Below are 24,616 nucleotides of genomic sequence, written 5' to 3'. Positions count from 1 at the left end.
CACTCTCACAACCACCATGTCAGGCAACACAGAGAAGCCATTGAAATCCACAAGCATGTGGACAATTTCAACAGAAAGGAAGAGACCATGAAAATGAACAAAATCTGGCTACCACTATTAAAAAACTCTAAAATTACAACAGCAAAACAGCAGAGAGGAAACAACCAGGCACATCTTAACACCTCTCAATAGAACATTTTCCCAGGCTCAGCCAGGCCTTCAAATGCTAATGAAGGTGGTCAGTTGAAACATTCACACCTAGCCTCAGCAGAGAAGAGCTCTTTGCCCCACCCCAGCCATTCCACAGATATATAAACCCACTTTCCTACTTCCAACAGACCTCACTACCTCTGAGGATGCTTGCCATAGATGAAGCAAAACGTCAGGAGAAATGCCTCTAGAACATGGCCCTATAGCTCGAAAAACCCCACAAGAACCTAAAGCATGACCTTGTTAGAAGTCAACTCTTTGAACAAGCGATATTCATAAGCATTCATGGAATGGCACACGGGTAACTCAGCTGTTAAACTGAAGAACCATGTCTTTAAACTGCCAAGGATAAAGACATGCCACTACAAAAACAGATTTGGTTAGTGTTGAGTTTCATCCCTGACTCTACAAGGCTCCAGCCCTCAATGAGTACTTAGCCTAGATAGATTAGAATTTATTTATTTATCTTGTCAGGAGCGAACCAAAACAGTTGTATTGCATTAAAAAACAGACAAACAAACAAACAAGACACAAAGTTTGCAGACTTGGTATTCTATTAAATGTCCTTTGAACAGTAGCTGGCCACTTGGGGTGCCTCTGGTGTTGCCGCAAGAAGACCATTGTGCATGTGGCAGGGCTCAGGTTGCATTGCAGCAGGTGGTCAGTGGTTTGCTCTTCTCCACACTCGCATGTAGAATCATAGAATTGTAGAGTTGGAAGAGAACTCATGGGCCATTCAGTCCAACCCCATTCTGCCAAGAAGCAGGAAAATTGCATTCAAAGCACCCCTGACAGATGGCCGTCCAGCTTTTGTTTACAAGCTTCCAAAGAAGGAGCCTCCACCACACTCCGGGGCAGAGAGTTCCCCTGCTGAACAGCTCTCACAGTCAGGAAGTTCTCAGGGAGCAGGCTATCTCATCGCCTGAGCTCTGCAAGTGCAGCATTCTTCCGAATGAAGCAGAGAATGTTTGAGGATCGGGACCTCCATAAGGTGACCAAGCAATTGTCCTCCCAACCCTGCTATATGCCTGCGAGACGTGGACTGTCTTGTTGTTGTTCATTCGTTCAGTCGTCTCCGACTCTTTGTGACCTCATGGACCAGCCCACGCCAGAGCTCCCTGTCGGCCGTCACCACCCCCAGTTCCTTCAAGGTCAGTCCAGTCACTTCAAGGATGCCATCCATCCATCTTGCCCTTGGTCGGCCCCTCTTCCTTTTGCCTTCCACTTTCCCCAGCATAATTGTCTTCTCTAGGTTTTCCTGTCTCCTCATGTCTCCTCCTTCAACTTTGTCTCTAGTCTCCTTCCCTCCAATGAGCAGTCGGGCTTTATTTCCTGGAGGATGGACTGGTTGGATCTTCTCGCAGTCCAAGGCACTCTCAGAACTTTCCTCCAGCACCACAGCTCAAAAGCATCTCTCTTCCTTCGCTCAGCCTTCCCGAAGGTCCAGCTCTCACATCCGTAGGTGACTACAGGGAATACCATGGCTTGGACTAGGCAATGGATCTTTGTTGCCAGTCTGATGTCTCTACTCTTGACTCTTTTATCGAGTTTGGACATTGCTCTCCTCCCAAGAAGTATTTTTCTGTAAGCGACCCCAAAATGGCAGGGCCAAGCAGGACCGCAGCACTGTGTAAACAGGGCCTTTCTCTCTCCCACACCCTTCACAGGGAACAGGCTTTTACTTTAACTTTCTATTGGCAATCCATTCGGCATGGCCAAAGAGGTCTATAGCACTGTGATCGCACACACGCCGGGTGTAAAAGGAAAACTATAAGTCTGGCTATTCCTGGTGGCTATCGGTATACCCTCTGATGTACTTCAGTTCTTTAAAATAAAGACTCTTGAGACAGGATTAAAGATAACCAAATATGTTTACTGGATCAAAAGGCAAAGTTAACTTCAGTCAAGAGTTCTTGAAAGGCGAATCAAAATAAAATATTACAAAGACAAAGTTTGTTGCTTGAATCTGGTTACACTGGAAATGAACACTTGACTATATTTGCACAATATGAGGTAAAATACTTGGCTATCATTGTGGTAAGTCATTTGGTAAAATACTTGGCTATTGAAAGTAAAATATTGGACTACAATGGTAAAGTACAGAACTATAATAACTATATGGTAGAAGTACAAGGTACAATGACTGTTTTGTAAATACTCAGTAAATACTAAGCTATATGATATATACACAGCTATGATGGTAAATACTATCTATGCTAATGGTATAGTACAAGCTATGATGATGGACAAAGCTATATTGGTAAAGCACTCTGGGCTATAGTGGTAAGTACTAGACTATGTTGACTATGTGGTAAATACACAACTATGTTGTTGTTGTTCATTCGTTCAGTCGTCTCCGACTCTTCGTGACCTCATGGACCAGCCTACGCCAGAGCTCCCTGTTGGCCGTTACCACCCCCAGCTCCCTCAAGGTCAGTCCAGTCACTTCAAGGATGCCATCCATCCATCTTGCCCTTGGTCGGCCCCTCTTCCTTTTGCCTTCCACTTTCCCCAGCATAATTGTCTTCTCTAGGCTTTCCTGTCTCCTCATGATGTGGCCAAAGTACTTCAGCTTTGTCTCTAGTATCTTTCCCTCCAGTGAGCAGTCGGGGTTTATTTCCTGGAGGATGGACTGGTTGGATCTTCTCGCAGTCCAAGGCACTCTCAGCACTTTCCTCCAGCACCACAGCTCAAAAGCATCGATCTTCCTTCGCTCAGCCTTCCCTAAGGTCCAGCTCTCACATCCGTAGGTGACTATGGGGAATACCATGGCTTTGACTATGCGGATCTTTGTTGCCAGTGTGATGTCTCTACTCTTCACTATTTTATCGAGACTGGACATTGCTCTCCTCCCAAGAAGTAAGCGTCTTCTGATTTCCTGGCTACAGTCTGCATCTGCAGTAATCTTTGCACCTAGAAATACAAAGTCTGTCACGGCCTCCACGGTTTCTCCCTCTATTTTCCAGTTGTCAATCATTCTTGTTGCCATAATCTTGGTTTTTTTGACGTTTAGCTGCAACCCGGCTTTTGCGCTTTCTTCTTTCACCTTGATTAGAAGGCTCCTCAGCTCCTCCTCGCTTTCGGCCATCAGAGTGGTGTCATCTGCATATCTGAGGTTGTTAATGTTTCTTCCAGCAATTTTCACCCCAGCTTTGCATTCATCCAGCCCCGCACATCGCATGATGTGTTCTGCATACAAGTTAAAAAGGTTGGGTGAGAGGATGCAGCCTTGCCGGACGCCTTTCCCAATCTGGAACCCGTCTCCTGTTCCGTGGTCAGTTCTTACTGTTGCTACTTGGTCCTTGTACAGATTCCTCAGGAGAGAGACAAGGTGGCTTGGGATGCCCATCCCACCAAGAACTTGCCACAATTTATTATGATCCACACAGTCAAAGGCTTTAGAATAGTCAATGAAGCAGAAGTAGATGTTTTTCTGAAACTCCCTGCTTTTCTCCATTATCCAGCGGATATTGGCAATCTGGTCTCTCGTTCCTCTGCCTTTTCTAAACCCAGCTTGAACATCTGGCAACTCTCGCTCCATGTATTGCTGGAGTCTTCCTTGCAGGATCTTGAGCATTACCTTACTGGCATGAGAAATAAGGGCCACTGTACGGAAGTTTGAGCAGTCTTTCGCATTTCCCTTTTTTGGTATGGGGATATAAGTTGATTTTTTCCAGTCTGATGGCCATTCTTGTGTTTTCCATATTTGCTGGCATATGGCATGCATCACCTTGACAGCATCATCTTTTAAGATTTTAAACAGTTCAGCTGGGATCCCGTCGTCTCCTGCTGCCTTGTTGTTAGCAATGCTTCTTAAGGCCCATTCAACCTCACTCCTCAGGATGTCTGGTTCTAATTCATTCACCACACCGTCAAAGCTATCCTCGATATTGTTATCCTTCCTATACAGATCTTCTGTATAGTCTCGCCACCTTCTCTTGATCTCTTCAGCTTCTGTTAGGTCCCTGCCATCTTTGTTTCTTATCATACCAATTTTTGCCTGAAATTTACCTCCAATGTTTCTAATTTTCTGGAAGAGGTCTCTTGTCCTTCCTATTCTGTTGTCTTCTTCCACTTCCATGCATTGCTTATTTAAAAATACTTCCTTATCTCTTCTGGCTAACCTCTGGAATTGCGCATTTAACTGGGCATATCTCCCCTTATTATCCCTGTTTCCTTTTGCTTTCCTCCTTTCTTGGGCTACTTCCAGTGTCTCAGCAGACAACCATTTTGCCTTCTTGGTTTTCTTTTTCTTTGGAACGTACTTTGTTGCCGCCTCCTGAACAATGTCGCGGACTTCTGTCCATAGTTCTTCTGGGACTCTGTTTACTAAATCTAGTCCTTCAAATCTGTTCTTCACTTCCACTGTATATTCGCTAGGAATGTTAGTGAGATCATATCTAACTGGTCTGTGTATTTTCCCTGATCTCTTTAGTTTTATTCTAAATTGGGCAATAAGAAGTTCGTGATCTGAGCTACAGTCAGCCCCAGGTCTTGTTTTCACCGACTGGATGGATGTCCGCCACCTTTGGCTGCAAAGGATGTAGTCAATCTGATTTCGGTGTTGACCATCTGGTGAGGTCCATGTATAAAGCCGTCTTTTAGGTTGTTGGAAGAGAGTGTTTGTTATACACAGCGAGTTTTCCTGGCAAAATTCTATCAGCCTGCGTCCCGCTTCATTTTGTTCTCCCAGACCATGCTTGCCTGTGATCCCAGTTGTCATTTGACTTCCCACCTTGGCATTCCAGTCTCCTGTAATGAAAATAATGTCTCTTTTTGGTGTGTTATCCAGTAGGTCCTGCAGATCCTCATAGAACTGATCTACTTCTGCTTCTTCAGCAGCTGTGGTTGGGGCGTATATTTGGATCACTGTGATGTTGAAAGGCTTTCCTTGCACTCGAATTGAGATCATTCTGTCATTTTTTGGGTTGTATCCAAGCACCGCTTTAGCGAATTTCTTATTAATTATGAAGGCTACTCCATTTCTTCGATGTTCCTCTTGTCCGCAGTAGTAGATCTGGTGGTCATCTGATGTGAAGTGGCCCATTCCAGTCCATTTCAGTTCGCTGACCCCCAGAATGTCTATCTTTAGTCTTGACATCTCACCAATAACAACATCCAATTTACCCTGGCTCATAGATCTTACATTCCAGGTTCCTATGGTGTGTTGATCTTTAGAGCATCGGATTCGTCGTTCGCCTCCAGTACCGTCGGCCGCTAGCCTTCCTTTCGGCTTTGAGCTAGCTGCGTCATCACATCTGGGGCTAGTTGAACTTATCCTCTGCTCCTCCCCAGTAGCATTTTGGCCATCTTCCGACCTGGGAGTCCCATCTTCCAATGGCATACCGACATCTCTCTGGTTGTACTGGTCCATTTAGTTTTCTTGGCAAGGATACTGGAGTGGTTTGCCATTGCCTTCCCCAGGGATCACGCTTGGTCTGACCTCTCTGCCACAACCGTCCCGTCTTGGGTGGCCCTTCACGGTTTCGCTCATGACATCATTGAGGTGCTCAAGCTCCAGCGCCCCGACAAGGCGGTGATCCTTTGCTATGATGAGGTATATATATATACGTGCTATAGAATACCTGTTTAGATTTCCAGGCCAAGGAACCCAGACAATTTCTGGCCTTCTTCTCTAAAGCTCTAACCCAGAATAAGGAGGGAAAACCCTTTCAGACAAGTTCTGAGGCAAAAAGGCTAAACCAACAGAGCCAGGCCTACAGGTTTTAAAAAATCTTGTAACCTGACTTTCTGGATGTTCCTCGTACAGTGCGAACTTTGCACTTGGAGGGAAGCAGAATAAGGACGCTCACTTTTCACCTTCACCACAATGCCAGTCATAGAATCCTAGAGTTGGAAGAGACCTCGTGGGCCATCCAGTCCAACCCCATTCTGCCAAGAAGCAGGACAATCGCCTTCAAAGCACCATCCAGCCTCTGTTCAAAATCCTCCATAGAAGGATGCTCCACCACAATTCGGGGTAGAGAGTTCCTCTGCTGAACAGCTTTCACAGTTAGGAAGTTCTTCCTAATGTTCAGGTGGAATCTTCTTTCCTGTAGTTTGAAGCCACTGCTTTGTGTTCTAGTCTCCAGGGCAGCAGAAAACAAGTTTGCTCCCTCCTCTCTGTGACTTCCCCTCGCATATTTATATCATGTCTATCATGTCTCCTCTCAGTCTTCTCTTTTGCAGGCTAAACATGCCCAGCTCTTTAGGGCACTCGTCATAGGGCTTGTTCTCCAGACCCTTGTAGTCCACGCTCTGGTTACATCCCGTTTAGACTACTGCAACGCTCTCTACGTGGGGTTGCCTTTGAAGACAGCTCGGAAGCTCCAACTAGTCCAACGCTCGGCAGCCATGATTTTAACAGGAGCGGAGCGCAAGGAGCATACAACCCCCCTGTTGCGCCAACTCCACTGGCTACCGATCTGCTACCGGGCTGAATTCAAAGTGCTGGCGTTGGCCTTTAAAGCCCTAAACGGTTCTGGCCCAAGCTACCTATTTGACCGCATCTCTGCCTATGAACCCACCAGAACTTTGAGATCTTCCGGGGAGGCCCTGCTCTCGATCCCGCCTGCTTCTCAAGCTTGGCTGGCGGGGACGAGAGATAGAGCCTTCTCGGTGGTGGCTCCTCGGCTGTGGAACGCCCCTCCTACGGACATTAGACTAGCACCATCTCTAATGGTATTCCGCAAAAAGGTGAAGACCTGGATGTTTGTGCAGGCGTTTGAGTAATTTAGTGCAATCTGGTAATGGAACATAGGAATGGAACAATGGACGACGAACCTGGACTACGCTTGGATGATGAGAAGATTGGGTACGGCTGTTTTTTGTAATAATTGTGCATTGTAATTGCTTATTGGTAATTTATGGATAATGTGTTAAGACAATTGTTATATGTTGTATGGAACCACTGCTGTTTCTACTGTTTTTACTGTTTGTGAACCGCCGTGAGTCGTCTTCGGGCTTGAGATACAGCGGTATAGAAGCAAAGTAAATAAATAAATAAATAAAATAGTCGCCCTCCTCTGGACACATTCCAGCTTGTCAATATCTCTCTTGAATTGTGGTGCCCAGAATTGGACACAATATTCCAGGTGTGGTTTAACCAAAGCAGAATAGAGGGGTAGCATTACTTCCCTGGATCTAGACACTATGCTCCTATTGATGCAGGCCAAAATCCCATTGGCTTTTTTTGCCGCCATATCACATTGTTGGCTCATGTTTGACTTGTTGTCCACAAGGACTCCAAGATCTTTTTCACACGTACTGCTCTCGAGCCAGGCCTCGTCCCCCATTCTATATCTTAGCATTTTGTTTTTTCTGCCTAAGTGGAGTATCTTGCACTGTTGAACTTCATTTTGTTAGTTTTGGCCCATCTCTCTAAGGATTTAACTAAATTTATATGGAATGGAAGAAAATCTATCATTGCTTGCAAAAACCTAACAGATGTCAAAGAGAGGGGGGCTTAGCGCTGCCAAACATTGGTTATTAATATGAAGCGATAGGCTTCCGCTGGCTAAAGGAGTGGGTTAGATTAGAAAATTGAGTTTTACTCTATCTAGAAGGATATAAACTAAATTTGGCTGGAATAAGAGTAAGTCTATTAGCGATTTTGAAAAGATATAAGACTTTTTAATGTAATAGTGATTATATAAAACAAATCTGTCTATATTATGATATAATATTTATATTCAAAATCTTATAAGGGGTTGGTTTAACCTCTGGTTTCCAGTTGAACTGAATTATCATGTTGCGAAAGGATTAATGTCTAAAAAGAGTGTCACCAACATGAAAAGTTTGGAAAGCTCTGTTTTCGGGAGTCTCTCTGGGGTCAAATACTACTGTTCTTTCCAATGTGAATTCTATGTCTATGTAGATTTGAACTCTCAGGCTCTTTCCACACACCATGCGTTTCTAGAGTTTCTCCCTAGTGTGGGTCCTTTGATGCAATCGTAGATTTCCAATCTGAGTGAAACTGTGTCCACACTGCAAAGCATTTATAGGGTTTCTCCCCAGTGTGAGTCCTTTGATGCGAGCACAGGTGTGCATGCTGAGTGAAGCTCTGTCCACACTCCAGGCATGTTTAGGGTTTCTCCCCAGTATGAGTCCTTTGATGTGAACGTAGACCTGAATCATAAGGGAAGTTCTTTCCACACTCCAAGCATGTATAGGGTTTCTCCCCAGTGTGAGTCCTTTGATGCAAACGTAACTTTCCACTATCAATGAAGCTCTTTCTACATTCCAGGCATTTATAGGGTTTCTCCCCAGTGTGAGTTCTTTGATGCATAAGTAGACCTCCATTCTTAGTGAAGCTCTTTCCACACTCCAGGCATATATAGGGTTTCTCCCCTGTATGAGTCCTTTCATGAAAACGTAGACCTGAATTACGAGTGAAGCTCTGTCCACACTCCAGGCATTTAAAGGGTTTCTCCCCAGTGTGAATCCTTTGATGCGAACGTAGTTGTGTACTACGAATAAAGCTCTGTCCACACTCCAGGCATTTGTAGGGTTTCTCCCCAGTGTGAGTCCTTTGATGTGTACGTAGATTTCCATTGTCACTGAAGCTTTGTCCACACTCCAGGCATTCATAGGGTTTCTCCCCAGTGTGAGTCCTTTGATGTTTACGTAGATTTCCATTGTTAGTGAAGCTCTGTCCACACTCCAGGCATGTATAAGGTTTCTCCCCAGTGTGAATTCTTTGATGTTTATGTAGACTTGAATTATCAATGAAGCACTTTCCACACTCCAGGCATGCATAGTGTTTTTCCCCAGTGTGAGTCCTTTGATGCAGTCGTAGATGTCCACTGACATTGAAGCTCTGTCCACACTCTAGACACTTATAGGGTTTCTCCCCAGTGTGAGTCCTTTGATGTGTACATAGATTTCCATTGTTATTGAAGCTCTGTCCACACTCCAGGCATTTAAAGGGTTTCTCCCCAGTGTGAGTCCTTTGATGCAAATGTAGACTTGAATTACGAGAGAAGCTCTGTCCACACTCCAGGCATTTATAGGGTTTCTCCCCAGTGTGAGTCCTTTGATGTGTACGTAGATTTCGATTGTTATTGAAGCTCTGTCCACACTCCAGGCATTTAAAGGGTTTCTCCCCAGTGTGAGTCCTTTGATGCAAATGTAGACTTGAATTACGAGAGAAGCTCTGTCCACACTCCAGGCATTTATAGGGTTTCTCCCCAGTGTGAGTCCTTTGATGTGTACGTAGATTTCCATTGTTATTGAAGCTCTGTCCACACTCCAGGCATTTAAAGGGTTTCTCCCCAGTGTGAGTCCTTTGATGCAAATGTAGACTTGAATTACGAGAGAATCTCTGTCCACACTCCAGGCATTTATAGGGTTTCTTCCCAGTGTGAGTCCTTACATGCACTCGTAGATTTCCATTCTCAGAGAAGCTAAGTCCACACTCCAAACATTTAAAAGGTTTCTCCCCAGTATGAGTTCTTTGATGTCTATGTAGACTTGAATTATCAGTAAAGCTCTTTCCGCACTCCAGGCATGCATAGGGTTTCTCCCCAGTGTGAGTCCTTTGATGCAAACGTAACTTTCCACTATCAATGAAGCTCTTTCTACATTCCAGGCATTTATAGGGTTTCTCCCCAGTGTGAGTCCTTTGATGCTTACGTAGATTTCCATTGTTAGTGAAGCTCTTTCCACACTCCAGGCATTTATAGGGTTTCTCCCCAGTATGAGTCCTTTGATGCAAATGTAGACTTGAATTACGAGAGAAGCTTTGTCCACATTCCAGGCATGCATAGGGTTTCTCCCCAGTGTGAGTACTTTGATGTCTATGTAGACTTGAATTATCGGTAAAGCTCTTTCCGCACTCCAGGCATGCATAGGGTTTTTCCCCAGTGTGAGTCCTTTGATGCAGTCGTAGATGTCCACTGACAGTGAAGCTCTGTCCACACTCTAAACACTTATAGGGTTTCTCCCCAGTGTGAGTCCTTTGATGTCTACGTAGACTTCCATTGTTACTGAAGCTCTGTCCACACTCCAGGCATTTATAGGGTTTCTCCCCAGTGTGAGTCCTTTGATGTTTACGTAGATTTCCATTGTTAGTGAAGCTCTTTCCACACTCCAGGCATGCATAGGGTTTCTCCCCAGTATGAGTCCTTTGATGCAAACGTAGACCTGAATTACGAGAGAAGCTCTGTCCACACTCCAGGCATTTATAGGGTTTCTTCCCAGTGTGAGTCCTTACATGCACTCGTAGATTTCCATTCTCAGAGAAGCTAAGTCCACACTCCAAACATTTAAAAGGTTTCTCCCCAGTGTGAGTCCTTTGATGTTTACGTAGATTTCCATTGTTAGTGAAGCTCTTTCCACACTCCAGGCATGCATAGGGTTTCTTCCCAGTATGAGTTTTTTCATGCACACGTAGACTTTCATTCTCACTGAAGCTCTTTCCACACTCCAGGCATTTATAGGCTTTCTCCCCAGTATGAGTTGTTTGATGTCTATGTAGATATGAACGATGAGTGATGCTCTGTCCACACTCCAGAGACTTATAGGGCTTCTTCCCAGTGTGGGTCCTTTCATGTTTCTGCAGATGATCCCTCCGAGTAAAACTCTTTCCACACTCCAGGCATTTAAATGCTTTCTCCTCCATGCCAATAGTGATATGGATGTTGAATTGCAATGCAGATAGTTGGCACTACTTTTTTCCCTTTCTTATCTGTAAATGAAGTCAGGAATCGGCAAGATCATCACCTTGAGATTCCTTCTTCCTATATTAATGGTTTCCTTACTGCACCCAAGAGTTGGCTCCATAGAATCCTCATTTCCCTGGTGAAGAAAGAAGCAAAAGATCAGGGATGAAAGACAGAAACCTTCTTTACCTACAAGATTTCCCCCTTTTCCCTTCATGGGTCATGTTGAAAATGGGAATACCAAGAAATGCAGACATCAGGGTCTCAAGCACATACACAGATGCCAACAAAGGCAATCACTGTTTCGTAAACAAGAAGCGAATGCATCCTGAAAGAAAAAATGAAAAGAAAGGATGGAGAATGAAAAGAATGAATGATAGAAGGAAGAAAGGGTGATTCCTAATATTTATCTCCCTTTGGCAGGATAAAGCACGGTATACATATAATACTAATTCTAATAATACTAATACTACTACTAATAATAATACCACCAAAGTCAACATCGACGCCGAAATACAACACCGCCTGAGGTCTGCAAGTGCAGCATTTTCCAGAATGAAGCAGAGAGTGTTTGAGGACCGGGACATCCGTAGGGAGACCAAGGTGCTTGTCTATAAAGCTATTGTCCTCCCAACCCTGCTCTATGCCTGTGAGACGTGGACTGTCTACAGACGTCACATGCAGCTCCTGGAACATTCCCATCAGCGCTGGCTCCGGAAAATTCTGCAAATCTCCTGGGAAGACAAGCGGACAAACGTCAGTGTGCTGGAAGAAGCAAAGACCACTAGCATTGAAGCGATGGTCCTCCAACATCAATTCCGCTGGGCCGGCCACGTTGTCCGGATGCCTGACCACCGTCTCCCAAAGCAGTTGCTCTACTCCGAACTTAAGAACGGAAAACGGAACGTTGGTGGACAGGAAAAGAGATTTAAAGATGGGCTTAAAGCCAACCTTAAAAACTCTGGCATAGACACTGAGAACTGGGAAGCCCTGGCCCTTGAGCGCTCCAGCTGGAGGACAGCTGTGACCAGCAGTGCTACAGAATTTGAGGAGGCACGAATGGAGGGTGAAAGAGTGAAACGTGCCAGGAGGAAGGCGCGTCAAGCCAACCCCGACCGGGACCACCTTCCACCTGGAAACCAATGCCCTCACTGCGGAAGAAGATGCAGAGCAAGAATAGGGTTCCACAGCCACATACGGACCCACAAGGAAATCCATAATGGAAGACCATCTTACTCGTCCAACGAGGGATCGCCTAAGTAAGTAAGTACTACTAATAATAATTTTATTTATAACCTGCCCTCTCCCCCCGAGGGGACTCTGGGTGGTTTCCAGGAAATAACAAAAATGGCAAACATTCAATGCCAAGAACAGCTGCGTAGCAATAAAGACGTAAACAAGGAATAAATGATCTCAATATAACTTATAAAACCAACCCAAAATTAGCTGAGAATTAAATTAAGTAAACATAATGTAACATAAGGAGTCATACAAATTAAACACAATACATTAATACTATGCCATGTCCAGCGGGCTGAGGTAGACCAACGTGAGGATATATGCAAAAGGATATTAATCCTCCACCTCTCCATAAACTAGATTGCAGATAGGTTTTTTTAAAGGAGGAAAGAGGGAGGCATTTATATATTTTCAAATATTTTATCAGACAATGCATTTTTTTTACTGACATATGCAGATACAAAGACAACCCACCACCCACAGTAGAGCAACCCCACAACCTACCCACTACATTGACTTTCATCACTTTACCTCACGGGGTCTGTACACATTTTATTTAACCCTTTATATTTCTAGTTCAATTAATTCCTCTTACGAGAGAGAATTCACACCATCCGCAAAGAACTCGCAAACACAGACAAGGAACTGCTGCACCTCCATATCAACATCAGTAATGCTAATCAAGGTGATCAGCTGAAACATTCACACCTAGCCCCAGCAGACAAGAGTCCTTTGTCCCACCCTGGTCATTCCACAGATATATAAACCCATTTTTGCTACTTCCAACAGACCTCACTACCTCTGAGGATGCTTGCCATAGATGCAGGCAAAACGTCAGGAGAAAAATTGCCTCCAGAACATGGCCATATAGCCCGGAAAAAACTACAACAACCCAATTCCTAGGTTCTTGTGGGTTTTTTCGGGCTATAGGGCCATGTTCTAGAGGCATTTCTCCTGACGTTTCACCTGCATCTATGGCAAGCATCCTCAGAGGTAGTGAGGTCTGTTGGAATTAGGACAATGGGTTTATATATCTGTGGAATGGCTGGGGTGGGGCAAAGAGCTCTTCTCTGCTGGAGCTAGGTGTGAATGTTTCAACTGACCACCTTCATTAGCATTTGAAGGCCTGGTTGAGCCTAGGAAAATCTTTTGTTGAGAGGTGTTAAGATGTCTACCGTATACCATGCAGCTGTGGACAAGTCTACATAGGGACCACTAAACGCAGCGCCCAAACACGAATCAAGGAACATGAAAGGCACTGCAGACTACTTCAACCAGAGAAGTCAGCCATAGCAGAGCACCTGATGAACTAGCCCAGACACAGCAGATTATTGGAGAACACAGAAATGCTGGACCACTCTCACAACCACGTCAGGCTACACAGAGAAGCCACTGAAATCCACAAGCATGTGGACAATTTCAACAGAAAGGAGGAAACCATGAAAATGAACAAAATCTGGCTACCAGTATTAAAAAAACTCTAAAATTACAACAACAAAACAGCAGAGAGGAAACAACCAGGCACATCTTAACACCTCTCAACAAAAGATTTTCCCAGGCTCAGCCAGGCCTTCAAATGCTAATGAAGGTGGTCAGTCGAAACATTCACACCTAGCTCCAGCAGAGAAGAGCTCTTTGCCCCACCCCACATCCTTCTCCAGATTGACCCCCTCTCTTTCCTCCCTTTCCTTTCCCCCCCCCCCCCCCCCCGCCTTTCTCTCTTGAGTCTTGGCTCTCGGCAGCATGGAGGTACCTGCTGGGAACTCACACGGGAGGGATTGTGTGTGTGTGTGTGTGTGCGCCGAGAAAGCTCACCCATATTGAGTTATGGGAAGGAATTCTGGGAAATGAAGTCCAGTATTCAAAGAAAGGACAAAAAGGCGCGCTTTGTGAGTTAACAAAAGCTGTCCAGGAAGGCACAATCAAAACACTCCCAAAAGATGTCCATCAAGTTTTACTTTATAGCAACCCTGGGCTATAATATATCTACAATAATAATATCTATATATCTATCATAATAATATATATAAGTCTACCATATGTGTGTGTGTGTGTGTCTATGATATCTATATGCCTGTAACAATAATATCTACTAGGCTTGGGCGGTTTTGTTCGTTAATTTCGTAATTCATTATTAATTCGTATTTAAATTAGGTTACAATCCAATATTGAGCCATGCAGGACTACTGTGAGGAGTAATTAAAAATCGAAACAATTTTTCCAATTTATTTCGTATTGTTTCGTAATTGTTTCGAAATTGTTTTGTAATTGTTTCGTAATTATTTCCGTATGTCTGGTGCAAGTTTTATAGTTGTTTGTTTTATCATTGATAAAAAATAAATTATCACACCAACAGTCAACAACAGAGGGAGAGGGAAGCTTCAGAAGTTCCCTCTGTCCCATCTGGAGGGTTTTTTAGCATACTGCGCAATCACGTCTGCCATTAACGTATATTTTGAAATGTTTTAAAGGGAAACTTCGGAATTCTTTAAAAAAAACGAAACGCAAGGGCCCCCCTAAAAAACGAAACGAGTTTAGAACCAAATTTTTCTATAGTTACCCAAGCCTAATATCTACATGTCTATAATAATATCCATATGTCTATAATTATAATATCTGTCTGTCAATAATATCTATACATCTATTATAATAATAATACCTATATGCCTATAATCTCTATGTCTATAATAATAATATCTATATTCACGTATAATATCTGTCAAGACCCAGGCGGACCAGCAAGGCAAGACAGCAGTTAAGGAGTTAAACAAAGGTCTTTAATGTCAATTAACATAAGAAAATGGGCTCTTAAAAGCAGAGCGGTAAACACAAAAGGGCTTGCAGCCAGCAAGATCAGTCCTCGCTGGGAAAAGGAAAGCAGCAATAACACAGGCAGTAAGGCTTGAAGTCAGCAGCAAAAACTCAGTCCATTCCAAATCCAAACAAAACAGCAAACAGCAATCCGCATGAGGAGCGGTCCAACTAAGTCACCAAGGGATAAGCAGGAGCGTAGAGTGGTCAGGCAGTCCGAGGGTCAGGGCAGGAGATAAGACTCACGAATCCAGTCCCGGCAAGGTCGTCCACACAATCAGGAATCCACGAAGCTGTAAGCAGGAGCTCAGGGCAAGAGTTAAACACAAGGCACACAGTAACACGACACTTTGAACTCTGCAACTAGACTGCTCCCAAACTGCTCCTTAAATCTCATCCGAGTAGCTGGAGTCACTTCCAGGTGCATCCATTTCCACAGGTGAATCACGACTTCTCCATTGCTGCCATTCTGTACTTCGGACTGCATCCTGCAAAGTAGTATCTGAAACCCAAGTGTCAGTAAAACCCTGGAACTCATCACTAGAAGTGGGAGCATTAACCACATCTAACACTTCCTGGACCTTGGTCCAATCCAGCTCTTCCTCTTCGCTGTCAAACTCCTCACAATCAGCTACATCTTTAAGGCATTTAGAAACAGATTCCTCATCACTATCCGAGCTGCGTGCTACTCGCTTTACACCGCGGTAATCCTCCACCTCCATTTCCTCACGAGTAAACCCCTCAAAATCCTCCTCATCCGTAGGCTCTAGGAACAAGTCTCTAATACGCTTCAGCTGTTGCTGAGCATCTTCCTCTTCCAAACCTCGTTTCCTTCTACTACTACTAGTAGGTACATGAGACAGACGCTGAGTCACAACAATATCTATAATATCTATATGCCTATAATAATATCTATAAGTCTGTAATAATATCCATACATCTGTTCCCGGTTTTTGCTCGAAAGATATTTAACCCTGTGCTCCTTCTATTTTCAATCAGTTTTATACTAATTTATGCAATGCTTTCGATATGAAATAAATAAATAACATCTATAAACATAATACCTACATGCCTTTAATAATATTTGTGTCTATAATACTATCTATATACCTATAATAATATCTATACATCTGTAACAACAACAACAATAATATCTATATAATATCTTTGGACTGGGTTATATGGCAGTGTGGACTCAGGTAACCCACGGCCCTTCCACATATCCATATAACCCTTTGGCCTCAAGGAGACTGAAATGGGCCTATATTAGGCTGACACTTTGCCACTTCAGTTGTGTATTGATAGCTTAGGAACCAGCTCTTCCTCTTTTCTTTCTTTCTCATTTCTCCGCAATGGGCCACAGCAATGCGTGGACGGGTACAGCTAGTCTGTATAAATAAAAATGTAATGTTCGTTTGTGATATTCACAGAACTCAAAAACTGCTGGGAAAATTGACACCAAATTTGTACACAACACAACATTCAGAGCAATCTATGTCCTGCACTAAAAAAAAAATCCTCCCAAAAAACAGTAAGACCTTTAAATTTAAAAAAAAGGAAAAAGAGAACACTGCGCATGCGTACAAACCCATTATCTTTCCCCCCACCCCTGCCGCGCGGGCACAGCCAGCGTGAGAGGCACCAACGGCATGCCCAACCGGCAATCAGCCGAGATGGCATCCCGCAGCCATGGCAGAACAAAGGGGCAGCACTGGGTGAGCAAGGCCTGCCTCCAAAGCACTTCCCTCCCGCCTGCGAGGATCCTTCCTTCCACAGGCAAGAGGTAAAGATGGGAAGGAAGGAAAGCAGGAGAGAAGAAAGGAGAGAGGAAAGAGGGAGGGGAAAAAAGCAGGAAAGAGAGAAGGAAGGATGGAAGCAAGAGCAAAGGAAGGAAAGAGGGAAAGAAGGAAGAAAGGAGAGAAAGAAGGAAAATAAAAGAAAAGGGGGAGGGAGGGAGGAAAGAGAGACAGAAAGGAAAAAGGAAGGAACGAAGGAAAGAGGGAGAGAAGAAAGGAGAGAGAGAAAGAGGGAAAGAAAGCAGGAAAGAGAGAAGGAGGGGTGGAAGTGAAGAGCAAAGGAAGGAAAGAGGGAGAGAAGGAAGAAAGGAGAGAAAGAAGGAAAATAAAAGAAAAGGGGGGAGGGAGGAAAGAGAGAAGGAAAGGAAAAAGGAAGGAATGAAGGAAAGAGGGAGAGAAGAAAGGAGAGAGAGAAAGAGGGAGGGAAAGAAAGCAGGAAAGAGAGAAGGAGGGATGGAAGCGAAGAGCAAAGGAAGGAAAGGGAGAGAAGGAAGAAAGGCGAGAAAGAAGGAAAATAAAAGAAAAGGGGAGGGAGGAAAGAGTGGAGGAAAGGAAAAAGGAAGGAAAGAAGGAAAGAGGGAGAGAAGAAAGAAGAGAGAGAAAGAGGGAGGGAAAGAAAGCAGGAAAGAGCGAAGGAGGGATGGAAGCGAAGAGCAAAGGAAGGAAAGAGGGAGAGAAGGAAGAAAGGAGAGAAAGAAGGAAAATAAAAGAAAAGGGGGGGAGGGAGGAAAGAGTGGAGGAAAGGAAAAAGGAAGGAATGAAGGAAAGAGGGAGAGAAGAAAGGAGAGAGAGAAAGAGAGAGGGAAAGAAAGCAGGAAAGAGAGAAGGAGGGATGGAAGTGAAGAGCAAAGGAAGGAAAGAGGGAGAGAAGAAAGAAAGGAGAGAAAGAAGGAAAATAAAAGAAAAGGGGGAGGGAAGAAATTTATTTATGTATTTATATTTATTTCGTGTACTTCTACCCCGCCCTTCTCAACCCCCGAGGGAGGACTCAGGGCGGCTTACAAAAAGGCACAATTCGATGCCGGCACAACAACAAGGTAAAAAGTAAAACATATAAACAGTAATTAAAACAATTAAAACAATCCATTATACATCACAATCCCTAAAAACAATCTAGTGCTCAACGTTTACCAGCTCATAGTCCGTAAATTCAAATTCCACATTGTCCAATCCATCAATTCTAGTCGTCGCTTGTCCCTTATCTATCCACCAGATTACCCGAAAGCCTGGTCCCAAATCCATGGTTTTAATTTCCTTCTAAAGGAGACGAGGGATGTCGATGACCTAATCTCCCTGGGGAGTGAGTTCCACAGGTGAGGGGCCACCACCGAGAAGGCCCTGCTCCTCGTCCCCACCAATCTCACTTGTGATAGAGGTGGGGCCGAGAGCAGTGCCTCCCCAGATATTAAACTACGAGGCGGGATGTAGAAGGAGATGCTTTGAGAAAGTTTGAGAAAGTAAAGAACAGATGGGAATATGGATCATATCTGATGGGGAAAATGGCAAGATAAACTCCCAATAAATAAAAAGGACAAGCTCCTAGTGCCGAAATATGCGAAAGACATTGGAACAGCATGGTGTAGTAAAGACTGCATGGTGTAGTAAAGACTGAGGACCTATTGAAACCGGATGGAAGCGTAACACAACGGGAGGAGAGAAAAGAGAAGTGCGGGCACGGAACTCGACCACAATGGGGAGGGCTGTCTAAAAAGAGAACAGAAGGGAACCTCAGAAACACATCTAGACAAAACAATAAAATGGAACCATGTTCTAGAGGCATTTCTTCTGACGTTTCGCCTGCATCTATGGCAAGCATCCTCAGAGGTAGTGACCCGTCTCAGCCTGCCCTGGTCGAGTGGGAAGAGGCCCCAATGGGTTCCGGATGGGAAACACAGGAGGAGGAGGAGGGCCAAAGAGGCTCCACAACAACAACCACTCTCACCTTCTTCTTCCTTCCTTGTCTTCCTCTCAGACATGGCGGCTGCGCAGGGGGCGTGGCCTGGGAGACGTCGGCGCCTTTCTGACGCAAAGTGGGCGTGGCCACTGGCCTTACGGAAGGGGCGGGGCCTGCCAGGCGAAAGGGGGCGGGGCTGGATCTGCCTTTGGGGGCCCCCTCCCTCATAGAATCATAGAATCAAAGAGTTGGAAGAGACCTCCAGGGCCATAATCCAGTCCAACCCCATTCTGCCAAGAAGCAGGAACATCGCATTCAAAGCACCCCTGACAGATGGCCATCCAGCCTCTGTTTAAAAGCTTCAAAAGAAGGAGCCTCCACCACACTCCGGGGCAGAGAGTTCCACTGCTGAACTGCTCTCACAGTCAGGAAGTTCTTCCTCATGTTCAGGTGGAATCTCCTCTCTTGTAGTTTGAAGCCATTGTTCCATTGCGTCCTAGTCTCCAAGGAAGCAGAAAGGAAGCTTGCTCCCTCCTCCATAGAATCATAGAATCAAAGGGTTGGAAGAGACCTCCTGGGTCATCATCCAGTCCAACCCCATTCTGTCAAGAAGCAGGAATGTTGCATTCAAAGCACCCCCGACAGATGGCCATCCAGCCTCTGTTTCAAAGCTTCCAAAGAAGGAGCCTCCACCACACCCCCCCTGGGGCAGAGAGTTCCACTGCTGAACAGCTTTCACAGTCATAGAATCCTAGAGTTGGAAGAGACCTCCTGGGCCATCATCCAGTCCAACCCCATTCTGTCAAGAAGCAGGAATATTGCATTCAAATCACCCCTGACAGATGGCCATCCAGCCTCTGTTTCAAAGCTTCCAAAGAAGGAGCCCCCACCACACTCCCCCTGGGGCAGAGAGTTCCACTGCTGAACAGCTTTCACAGTCATAGAATCCTAGAGTTGGAAGAGACCTCCTGGGCCATCATCCAGTCCAACCCCATTCTGTCAAGAAGCAGGAATATTGCATTCAAATCACCCCTGACAGATGGCCATCCAGCCTCTGTTTAAAAGCTTCCAAAGAAGGAGCCTCCACCACACTCAATCCAGGGCAGAGAGTTTCACTGCTGAACGGCTCTCACAGTCAGGAAGTTCTTCCTCGTGCTCAGGTAGAATCTCCTTTCTTGTAGTTTGAAGCCGTTGTTCCATTGCGTCCTAGTCTCCAGGGAAGCAGAAAACAAGCTTGCTCCCTCCTCCATAGAATCCTAGAATCAAAGAGTTGGAAGAGACCTCCTGGGCCATCATCCAGTCCAACCCCATTCTGCCAAGAAGCAGGAATATTGCATTCGAATCACCCCTGACAGATGGCCATCCAGCCTCTGCTTAAAAGCTTCCAAAGAAGGAGCCTCCACCACACTCCAAGGCAGAGAGTTCCACTGCTGAACGGCTCTCACAGTCAGGAAGTTCTTCCTCATGTTCAGATGGAATCTCCTCTCAAGGCTTCTCTCCTTCCTTCTGGAGGGCTGCCAGCAAGCCTGTAGCGAGGGGGGGGGGTCAAGGGGTTCAACCGCCCCCCCCCCCCCGAAATGTTTCAGATTTTTTTTTAAAAAAAACCCAGTTTACTCATGAATTTTAACTGGTTAACGTAATCCCCATGCTGCTAAGTCTATGAGATGCAAAAACTCAAGAGTCTCTGCAGAACTGCAAGCACTATCTCAGGCAAATATTGACAATTTATTCACACTGTTTGAGAACCGCCTATCTGCGTGTCTGCATCTCTGTGTATGAACCCACACGATCTCTTCATTCATCTGGAGAGGCCCTATTATTATTATTATTATTATTATTATTATTATTAAACATTATTTGTACCCCGCTAGCATCTCCCGAAGGATTCGATGCGGCTTACACAGGCCGAGGCCTCAACACACAACACAACAGTACAATCTAAGCAAATCAAACAATGAAAAAGAATAAAGCAAAATGAACAACGGCCACAATACACTAAAACACAATAAAACTGGGCCGGGCCAGAGAATGGGTACAAGATTAAAAGTGCTGATGTGACAAGAGGTGTATAAAGGGCTTCCAGGGCAAGTGCGATGTGCGATGTGCAGCAATCATTGGTTCTGGTAAAGTGCTTCTGGGACTTGGTAGTGGAGATTTCCTAATCTGGGAAGGCGCATCGGAAAAGCCAGGTCTTCATGTTCTTTCTGAAGACAGCCAATGTAGGGGCCTGTCTAAGGTCTTTGGGGAGGGTGTTCCAGAGTCGGGGGGGGGCCACCACAGAAAAGGCCCTGTCCCGCATCCCCACCAAGCACGCTTGCAACGCAGGCGGGATCACGAGCAGGGCCTCTCCGGATGAACGAAGTGAGCATGTGGGTTCATAAACGGAGATGCGGTCACGCAGGTAAGCTGGTCCCAAACCGTTCAGGGCTTTGTAGGTAAGCACCTGCACCTTAAATTGGGCTCGGAATATAAACGGCAGCCAGTGGAGCTCCTTAAACAGGAGGGTTGACCTCTCTCTGTAAGGGGCCCCAGTTATCATCCTTACTCACGATCCCACCTGCATCGCAAGTGCAATTGGCGGGGACAAGGGATAAGGCTTTCTCGGTGGTGGCCCCGCGACTCTGGAACTCTCTCCCTAAGGACATCTGGCAAGCCCCAGCCAGGATAACTGCATGCCCACCCCCCTCCAAACACCTACCCTTTTCACCTGGTCATGCCCAGCACTTTTTAATTTTAATTATTACATTTGGCCCTGCCACAGATTCTAACTGCATCATGGTGTGTTGTTAATGTTATTGCCTTGTTTTTGAGTTATTTTGCTGTATTGTTGTTGTTTTTACTGTTGTATTTGGGCTCGGCCTCTTGTAAGCTGTTGGTCATGGGGGGTCTATGTGGGAACTTTGGCCCAATTCTATTGTTGATGGGGTTCAGAATGCTCTTTGATTGTAGGTGAACTATAAATCCCAGCAACTACAACTTCCAAATGCCAAGGTCGATATTCCCCAAATTCCACCAGTGTTCATATTTGGGCATATTGAGTATCTGTGTCAAGTTTGGTCCAGATCCATCATTGTTTGAGTCCAAAGTGCTCTCTGGATGTAGGTGAACTACAACTCCAAAATTCAAGGTCAGTGCCTATCCACCAAACCCTTCCAGTATTTTCTGTTGGTCATGGGAGTTCTGTGTGCCAAGTTTGGTTCAACTCCATCCTTGGTGGACTTCAGAATCCTCTTTGATTGTAGGTGAACTATAAATCCCAGCAACTACAACTCCCAAATGACAAAATGCACCCCCCCCCCAAACCCATCAGTATTCAAATTCGGATGTAGCAGGTATTTGTGCCAAATTTGGTCCAGTGAATGAAGATTCATCCTGCATGTCAGATATTTGCATTACGATTCATAACAGTAGCAAAATTACAGTTATGAAGTAGCAATGAAAGTAATTGTCGAAGGCTTTCATGGCCGGAATCACTAGGTTGTTGTAGGTTTTTTCGGGCTATAAAATGCCTCTAGAACATGGCCATATAGCCCGAAAAAACCTACAACCTAATGAAAATAATGTTATGATTAGGGGTCCCCACCAAATGAAGAACTGTATTAAGGGGTCGCGGCAATAGGAAGGTTGGGAAACACTGATGTTATTATAGGCATGTAGATATTATTATTATTATTATTATTATTATTATTATTATTATTAAAGGCATATGGGTATTATTATTATACTGTAGATGTGATTTATTTATTTATTTAGTATCAAAAGCATTGCATAAATTAGTAAAACTGATAAAAACAGAAGGAGCACAAAGGCTAAATACCTTTCGAGCAAAAACGGGCAACAGATGTATGAATATTATTACAGACCCATAGATATTATTATAGACATATAGATATTATTTATTTATTTCTTTATGTATTTACTTTGCTTCTATACCGCTGTATCTCAAGCCCGAAGGCGACTCACAGCGGTTCACAAACAGTAAAAACAGTAGAAACAGCAGTGGTTCCATACAACATATAACAATTGACTTAACACATTATCCATAAATTACCAATAAGCCATTACAATGCAGAATTATTACAAAAAACAACCGTACCCAATCTTCTCATCATCCAAGCGTAGTCCAGGTTCGTCGTCCATTGTTCCATTCCTATGTTCCATTACCAGATTGCACTAAATTACTCAAACGCCTGCACAAACATCCAGGTCTTCACCTTTTTGCGGAATACCATTAGAGATGGTGCTAGTCTAATGTCCGTAGGAAGGGCGTTCCACAGCCGAGGAGCCACCACCGAGAAGGCCCTATCTCTCGTCCCCGCCAGCCGAGCTTGAGAAGCAGGCGGGATCGAGAGCAGGGTCTCCCCGGAAGATCTCAAAGTCCTGGTGGGTTCATAGGCAGAGATGCGGTCAGATAGGTAGCTTGGGCCGGAACCGTTTAGGGCTTTAAAGGCCAACGCCAGCACTTTGAATTCAGCCCGGTAGCAGATCGGTAGCCAGTGGAGTTGGCGCAACAGGGGGGTTGTATGCTCCCTGCGCTCCGCTCCTGTTAAAATCATGGCTGCCGAGCGTTGGACTAGTTGGAGCTTCCGAGCTGTCTTCAAAGGCAACCCCACGTAGATAGCATTGCAGTAGTCTAAACGGGATGTGACCAGAGCATGTACCACCGTGGCCAAGTCAGACTTCCCAAGGTACGGGCGCAGCTGGCGCACAAGCTTTAGCTGTGCAAATGCTCCCCTGGTCACCGCCGAAACCTGGGGCTCCAGGCTCAGCGATGAGTCCAGGGTCACACCCAAGCTGCGAACCTGCGTCTTCAGGGGGAGTGCGGCCCCATCCAACACAGGCTGTAACCCTATGCCCTGTTCGGCCATGCGACTGACCAGGAGGACCTCTGTCTTGTCTGGATTCAATTTCAATTTGTTCAATTATTATACACATCGATATTATTATAACCTATAGGTATGATTATCATTATAGATGTATAGAGATTATTGACATATAGGTATTATTATTACAGATGTATGGATATAATTATTACAGACCTATAGATATTATAGGCATCTAGATATTATTATTATTATTATTATTATTATTATTATTATTATTATTATTATTATTGATTTGATATAGCTATTGTTATTACAAAAGTGGAGCCCCCAGTGGCACAATTGGTTAAACCCTTGTGCTGACAAGACTGAAGACCGACAGGTCGCAGGTTTGAATTCTGGGGAGAGCGCAGATGAGCTCCCTCTGTGAGTTCCAGCTCCCCATGCAGGGACATGAGAGAAGCCTCCCACAAGGATGGGAAAACATCAAACATACCAGAAGTGACTTGCCGTTTCCCAAATCACTCCTGACATGAAAATTTTTTACAGAGGTATAGATATTTTATTGGTATTCACATATTCTTATAAGTGTATAGATATTATTATTATAGATATGATATTGCTATTATTATTACAAAATGGTGGGATCACAAGCCGGAAAAAGTTACAGAGCATGAACATGTCAAGTTACTCTGGGACTTCCGAAATCAGACAGACAGAGTTTTGGAGCACAAGACTCCTGACCTCATAATTGTGTTAAAAAATGAAGTATGGATAGTCGATGTCGCAATCCCAGGCGACAGCAGGATTGAAGAGAAACAACTGGAAAAGCTGACACGATATGAGGATATAAAGAACGAACTGCAAAGACTCTGGCACAAGCTAGTCAAGGTGGTCCCAGTGGTGATCGGCAAACTGGTTGCAGTGCCTAAAGACCTTGGTTTGCATTTAAACACAATCGGCACCGACCAAAATTACCATCTGCTAGCTGCAGAAAGCTACCTTACTGGGATCTGCACACATTATTTACCGATACATCACATAGTCCTAGACATTTGGGAAGTGTCCGACGTGTCATCCAATACAACCTCCAGCAGTGATCTTGTCTGCTGTGGACTCATCTTGTTGTGTTTCAAATAATGATGATGATGCGCTGAGGATGCTGTGGTCTTCCCCATCCCT

General features: G+C 44.7%; 1 protein-coding gene across 1 annotated transcript; it reads right to left on the bottom strand.

Moving 5' to 3' along the window:
• Positions 1-8,198: 8,198 nt before the first annotated feature.
• Positions 8,199-18,708, bottom strand: LOC137097675 (zinc finger protein 850-like). The gene is made up of 2 exons (XM_067472164.1): positions 18,660-18,708; positions 8,199-11,007 (listed from the first exon to the last, which is right to left on the bottom strand). Exon 2 carries the CDS (start codon positions 10,829-10,831, stop codon positions 8,294-8,296), a length of 2,538 nt encoding a protein of 845 aa, XP_067328265.1. The 5' UTR covers positions 10,832-11,007; positions 18,660-18,708; the 3' UTR covers positions 8,199-8,293.
• Between the last annotated feature and the right edge of the window lie 5,908 nt (positions 18,709-24,616).

This window comes from Anolis sagrei, chromosome 1 (assembly GCF_037176765.1).
Source record: "Anolis sagrei isolate rAnoSag1 chromosome 1, rAnoSag1.mat, whole genome shotgun sequence".
Lineage (NCBI taxonomy): Eukaryota > Metazoa > Chordata > Lepidosauria > Squamata > Dactyloidae > Anolis > Anolis sagrei.
Note: the sequence above shows the minus strand (reverse complement) of the source record. Positions and strands in the feature narration are given on the sequence as shown.

What these genes read in the sequence shown, in the direction of transcription:
- LOC137097675 (XM_067472164.1), bottom strand. Translation starts at nt 10,831, where the DNA reads ATGGAGGAGAAAGCATTTAAATGCCTGGAGTGTGGAAAGAGTTTTACT.